This window comes from Pimephales promelas, chromosome 3, assembly GCF_988280905.1.
Source record: "Pimephales promelas chromosome 3, fPimPro1.hap1.1, whole genome shotgun sequence".
NCBI classification, from domain to species: domain Eukaryota; kingdom Metazoa; phylum Chordata; class Actinopteri; order Cypriniformes; family Leuciscidae; genus Pimephales; species Pimephales promelas.
In genome coordinates this window covers 18,949,005-18,955,924 of record NC_142771.1, presented here as the reverse complement: position 1 = coordinate 18,955,924, position 6,920 = coordinate 18,949,005, and the positions used below count along the sequence as shown (strand labels likewise).

The following is a 6,920-nucleotide window of genomic DNA, read 5'->3' as shown; positions in this document are numbered from 1 at the left end:
CTTATGGCAAGGTTCCTCTGGCATCAGGTTTGATAACCTGTGACTGCCATCAGCACAATGTGAGAAGGACGAGATGTTCCTATAGACAAACATGCATATTTGTCACTTATCAATAGGTAATCTAAAATTATAAAAAAAAAATATCAATGTATTCACCTTAATGTTGTTCCACAGCCATACCCCTTTTCTTTTCCTGAGGAAAACAAAATATATTAGGCAGAATGAAAGCACCAGCCACCATTGAGTTTCATTGCATGTATAAAACAAAAAGACGAAGAAAAAGATGAGTGAAATAAAGTTTGAAATTATGTGAGGCAGAATTTTTATTTTTTGGTGAACTTTTATCGCTTAAGTTATAATGGGAAATGATTGGTTAATAGGAATGATGTTCAAGGAAGAACAAAGAATTCATATCCAGTAATATGCAGGATATTGTTATATTTACCAAGCAATTCATCATTGTGCATTTTTTTTTTTTTTCATTTAAACGACTGAAGTTAATTATTATGATTAGGCTAAGGTTCAGGAAAGAGAAGGTATGTAGGGTTGACAGGAGGAAGGAAGGAATGTTTGAGAGAGAGAGAGAGAGAGAGAGAGAGAGAGAGAGAGAGAGAGAGAGAGAGAGAGAGAGAGAGAGAGAGAGAGAGAGAGAATGTAGGGAAAGAAGATGAAGAGAAAGAGTGATTGGGGCTATGACGAGGGAGTGAAAAAGAGTAAGGGGGGTTTAAAACGTCAGCATAGGAGCCCTGCTGCCAGTCTGCATGTACTGATATGCACGACGCTCGAGGAGTTTGCGCTCCGGTCAGGCTCGCGCACTGGGATCCTAACCGTCACCAGCACATAAAAGCGCGGATAACGGAGATGATTCTCTTCACACGGCAACACGAAACGACACAAAGTAGTGTACGCAGATGGAAGTGATGAAGAGTCCTGTCAGTTTCCACACACCTTTGGATGTGACGAGCTCCAAGTAGCGGGAGTTTACCGTCACAGACAGCAGGTGGGATTCCACTCAGTGGAGAGCTCGCGCGTGACTTTTTGTTGGACATGGGACCGGGTCTCGCCTGTTTTGGATACGGTACCGGAGGAACCGCGTCTTCTTGAACGAAGAGCTGTCGACAGCTGGACAACGACGAGATGCGCTCCGACCACGGCTTCATCCTGCTGCTCCTCAACGGGACAGCGTGCTTGGTGAGGTTTAAAATTTGATGTGATATATTAAGTTTGTGTTATATTAAGTTTCAGTCTTGTTTATCGAACCGAACTGGGTCTCTGTCAACGGTTGAGTGGTGCGTTTCACGTGGCCTTCACCTGTGCGTCAAGGGGTGACCGTTATCGTCTTCCCGCCGAGCGCTCGCGCTTCACACTCAAGGGCCACCTCTGGATGGACCTGCTCGAGCGCGTATCGACTCTCTCTTGGAAGTCATGCTTCGCTTCGCGCGCAAGGGGTCCCAAGCCTATTTTGTATTAGTGTGTGTGAAGGAATACGAGGGGGGAAGGAAATTTCTCCTGGTCCTAAATTTTCGAGGGGGCACCGCGGTGACAGTATTCACACTGTAAAAAAATATTGCTGGTTTAACTTAAAAAAAGTAACTTGGTTGCCTTAAAATTTTAAGTTGATTGAACTGGAAAAAGTGAGTTAATACAATGAAGGAGATTGATTTAATCATCAGAAACTCAAAATAATAAGTTATCTGAACTAAATAAATTATTTAAGTTGATTTGACAAAATAAAAAATGTGATAACAAATCTTTAAAATATTTTTTTTTTTACAGTGTGACAGCATATATATAACAAAAGAAAAAACAATACAACAATGCTACAAACTTTTTTGTAGGACATATTCAAGCAATCAACTACAAATATTAAAATGCACAACTATCAAATGTGCTGAATAATTTTTACAGCACAATTGTGAGTGTGATAGTGCAGTTTTATAAGTAGGCTAATTAATTTTAACTTAAGTGAGTTTTAGACTGGCCAGTTCTTTGTCATCGAAAAAGCTATTTCCAGGAGAAATTACTCACCATGAAAACACAATTGACACAATTCTTGTTTTTTTTTTTTATGTAGCCTACTATCGTATCGCATGTTTATAATAAATTATTTAGCAGTCTGCATCACTGCATTATTATTATTTTTCTAAATGCACAAGTTCTGTAATCCTTAATCGAAATAACTTCCCCTCCCACTTGCAGACATATCTTCTCTGATTACGTGTTTGCTGGCGCATAGGCGGGACAACTGTCACCCTCACACAAGATCACATCACAGCAATAGCAAACAATCAGAGTTGGCAGGTCCGCTTGTAATACACGACTTAGGACTTTTTTCATTTTTTGGTAAATGGCGCTACGGTTCAAGGGTTTAGGTTTTTTGGGATTATTTAAAAAAATATGGTTGTTCGTTAGTAAATAATGACAAGCAACTTTGTTTCTTTATATTTGGTCACTGTTTTTTTCCCCCAATAGGCCTAGATTGTTTGACACTGTATGCTCACAGTTAATAGCTAACCAGTCCAATTCGTAATTCGTCATCTCACATCCCACCCCTTGCCTTCATTGGAGAAAAATCACATTCAGTGAGCTGGCATGTGACGCCACGATTCAAGCAATGATAGTTAAGAGATGCAAATAGTGATTTATGTAAATTTTCAAAAACAATGTTGCACCAACAGAGATGCACATGATGGAGAGGAAACATGGGAGATGATGGACGCTGGAGGGGAGGAAAGGGACACAATTTAACAAAAAAACTATATAGATAGATAGATAGATATTAATTTTATTACAAAAATGGCTTTACAAAAAGTACAAGGACCCTCACCCTCAGTGCTCTTGTCTTTTTCTCCTTTTCCTTCTCCAAACCTATTCTGCTCACAGGTTATCGGAGGATAGCCCAGTGCTGGCTCCTCCCACTTTGTTGCAATTTGACGTTTTTTGTAAAATAACTTATGTTTCTGCTTTTCAAATTTTTAATATGCTGCAGGCTCATTTATTGATGATAAACAATACTGATGATAATAGATAATATAATAATATTATCTATGTTTTGAAGCTGCAGGTGCTTATTTGCGGTTGACAACAACGATCTAACAATACCAATAACTGATGTCCCTACATTGTTTTTTTCTTGTCGAGAAGGTGTATATCTCGGATAAACATCACAATAGGGAAGCTTTTATAACTAAGCAAAGCACAACACGAAAGCCAGTCTGGAATACTCCACTCCGGGTTTCCCAATTTGCCGTTTCATGGAGAGAAAAGGACTTTCTAGCATAGAGTTGGTTTAACTTAAAAAAAAAAGTAACCTGGTTGCCTTAAAATTTTAAGTTGATTGAACTGGAAAAAGTGAGTTAATACAATGAAGGAGATTGATTTAATCATAAGAAACTCAAAATAATAAGTTATCTGAACTAAATAAATTATTTAAGTTGATTTGACAAAATAAAAAATGTGATAACAAATCTTGAATTTTTTTTACAGTGTGACAGCATGATGTATATAACAAAAGAAAAAACAATACAACAATGCTACAAACTTTTTTGTAGGACATATTTAAGCGAGCAGAAATATATATAGCTGCAGGTGCTTATTTGCGGTTGACAACAACGATCTAACAATAGGTGTATATCTCGGATAAACATCTCAATAGGGAAGCTTTTATAACTAAGCAAAGCACAACACGAAAGCCAGTCTGGAATACTCCACTCCGGGTTTCCTAATTTGCCGTTTCATGGAGCAAGAGAAAAGGACAACTTTCTAACATGAACTTCACTTTGCACCACTCACTTACTCTAGTCTGCAACACCATGAACACAGACAAGTAACTGATACAAACTGAAAGTTAAACATCTAAATAGTGCATAGGCCAAGGCCCAAAGTCCAGTATTTTATATATTTGAAATACATTTTAAACATTTGATCAAATTTAGTTTCCATTACAAAAAAGTTTTGCGTTACATGAGGATTAATAATAATTAAATTATTTGTGAAAGGTGTGACTCGATTGAACTAAAATTGATTTTTTTTTCCCAGCATGATTTGTGAAACTAATAGTTTACTAATACTACTAATATTATTTAGCAGCTCTCAAAATCCACCTTGCTCAGTCTGAGGGGGAATGTGCTTCTATTGGATATTGGCATGACACTTCTGAGAATAAGACTGATGATACTTGACCAATCCTACAGACCAAACTTCAATAATTTCACAATAACTCTACAGCTAACATTTTAATGAAAAATTCCTGTAGGGGTTGGGGCATTTTTCTCAGTGGTCAGAGTCAATTGTCATCTTGGTAGGCTCCACAGAGTCTTACACTGCTCTTGGTGTACCCATGAATCAATGAGTAAAATATCCATAGTTTATCTTTAGAGCAAAGGTTGTGTACGGCTGCCTGTTTTCTATGCACCTGCTGCGAGGGTGTTATAGCTTAACACCCGCAGTCTAAATTTAATCCCCCTCCAGCAGTCTCTGTGTTACAATTATCTGCTATGTAGCTGGAATAATTCATGACTTCTTTGACACGTTTTAATCCTCTTATACTCTGCAGGGATACAAAATGATATCATTAAAGTGACAAAAAAGAAGAAGCATATCAGAATTAGGAATCTAAACAACAAACAAGCATTGCTTTATTTGTAGAGTTTAATAAAGGGTCTTTTGCTTGGATGTTGCATTAGTACAAATCCAGCTTCCTGTTATAAAGCCTCCCATTTGGCTACTTACATTTGTCTATTCGGAAGGGGGCGGACAACTAATAACCAGGACAAATCTTCCTTAGAATAATTACAAAACACCTACGTGTAATTAACTGAGAGGGGCTGCCAGTGAGAGGAAATTTAATAAGGTCACATCCCCTTAAATGTAAAGTTTTAGTAAAATCCAAAATTAAATCTAAAAACCACATTTAAAGTTTGGATTTGGTAAGGGTCAGTCCTGAGAGAAATATACAGCATAAATACAAGGACATCACAGTCGTACTTTGTGATATGAAATATATATATTGCCAAGAAAAGAAATGCTGTAAATAGCAGACTCATACAATTGCAGGTGAAGGTTACATAGAATTTAATTAAAATACACGGTTTTCCTCGTGTTGCCTGCAGAATGTTGTCAGTGAATACCTTCAGATATATAGCCATACTTTACGTCATGAAGACACTAATAATGTAATTATCCAATTTAGCTTACGGCGTTAGGTCATTTATCTGCCACATTACTTAAAACCTGAGGGAGAGTCAGATGCAAGAAAATGGCTTATGTGTTCGCACACCTAAATTGGGCATCATGGATAATTCATTTGCCGTGCGACAGTGATAAATTATAGAGCAATCCATGAATTATCCCTTATTAAACACTATTATGCCGTTATTATTAATAGACATGTAGAGCACATTAATAATCAACCTTAATTTGCAGCGGCTTTATTGAAACTAAAAGGCCTGCTTTAATAAAGCCTTCAAGCATTTGCCTAGTTAAACTCAGGAGCTTTCATTAAATCTGTGCCCTTCGCCATGACCTGACTGAATTTAGCAACTAAGAAAATCATCTGATGAGGTTGGAAACATCTAAAACCTGGCTATACACTGTATACATTACAAGTTATGGGAGTGAATCCACTAAATAATCATTTTGTTTGTGTAGTGAATGCAGTCACACTTTCGAAATCGTGTAAGCTGACATACTGTAGACAATCATAGCAATGTTTTGACATTTTGACCTGTTTGATATTATCTACTTTTTAATTACAGCAGTTGTTCTGTTTGGATATGTACACACTACATAGACTTAAAGACTGCATTAAACAGAAACAGCCCAGTAACTGATTTACAGCGAGCAGAATGACGAATCTAACGAGCCGTAACTGACGAAAATATGGCCATGGTATTAGCGGGATAATCCACGGCTAGCTGTGGATCGATTTTAATGCACTTTGTGAAGGCAACCACCATCCGCTTTGCATTGGCCGGTTCTTTGCCTCAACATTGTGCATTAAAATAGTTTAATGCACAGCTAGCTGTGGATTATCCCTTACTTAATCTCACTCAGATCTTTCTCTATTAAGTCTCCACGCTAATTTGTATTTTTTATTTTTCGTAAATCCATTTCACTCGGATATACTTCACAATGCGTAGAAGATTTGCATCGTATACATCACATTGTCACTTTATTTGTTAATTCAAATGTACTGTCACTTTAAACCTGAATTTTTCAGTGGTGAATTCAGTTGTAAAATGAGGTTGTCATTAACCCTGACTACATCAGACTTCGTACCTCCACTCAATTTCAGTCCGCTTCTGTACTCAGTCTGAGATAGCGACTTATCTCTCAGTTTTCCTCCATCCTGAAAACAGCCGGCCAATCAACGAACAGAGAGCCGTAAGAGTTTAAGATTGTATTCTAGGTTAGGGAAATCGAAAACAATTGCGCGTATGGAGTCATGGGATGCAATTCGCTCTGTTGGAGAATATTCCCAGAATTGAAGCCCGAACAAGAATCCACAAGAATATTTTGCCGCAGTATGAACATATACTTTTAATATACACAGATCAATAATACAAACATTTCACCCAAAATATATCCAGACTACATCTGGTACATGTGGATTCAACACGTAACAGATGTGGGCCAGATCTGGGCCGACACTATGTTGCTCTTTTGGATATAAACAACCAAAACATTATAAAATAACAATACACAACAATATAAAATAATATAATAAAAAATATAATGACAATATAAAAATATAGCTGCAAGCAGCCATTACCGGGGCCAAGCGCAAGAAGCGGCAACATATGCCAAAATGGCTAGGAGTGGCAGACCAACTGCAGCAAGGAGCAATTAAGGGCATTTTGAGAGAACTTTGGGCAAATGGCTAAGAAAATCACATAAACATTACCTTATAAGATGATTTA

General features: G+C 37.4%; 1 protein-coding gene across 2 annotated transcripts in view; it reads left to right on the top strand.

The window, feature by feature from the left end:
• Positions 1-606: 606 nt before the first annotated feature.
• LOC120478282 (neurexophilin-1) overlaps positions 607-6,920 on the top strand; it is a 41,327-nt gene continuing 35,013 nt past the window's right edge. For both annotated transcript variants that reach the window (XR_016155096.1, XM_039670101.2), the window contains exon 1: positions 607-1,191. Coding sequence is in view for 1 of the 2 variants with exons in the window: in XM_039670101.2 (XP_039526035.2) it covers positions 1,138-1,191 (54 nt within the window). In the remaining variant the exon portion in view is untranslated. The remainder of the gene's footprint in view (positions 1,192-6,920) is intronic.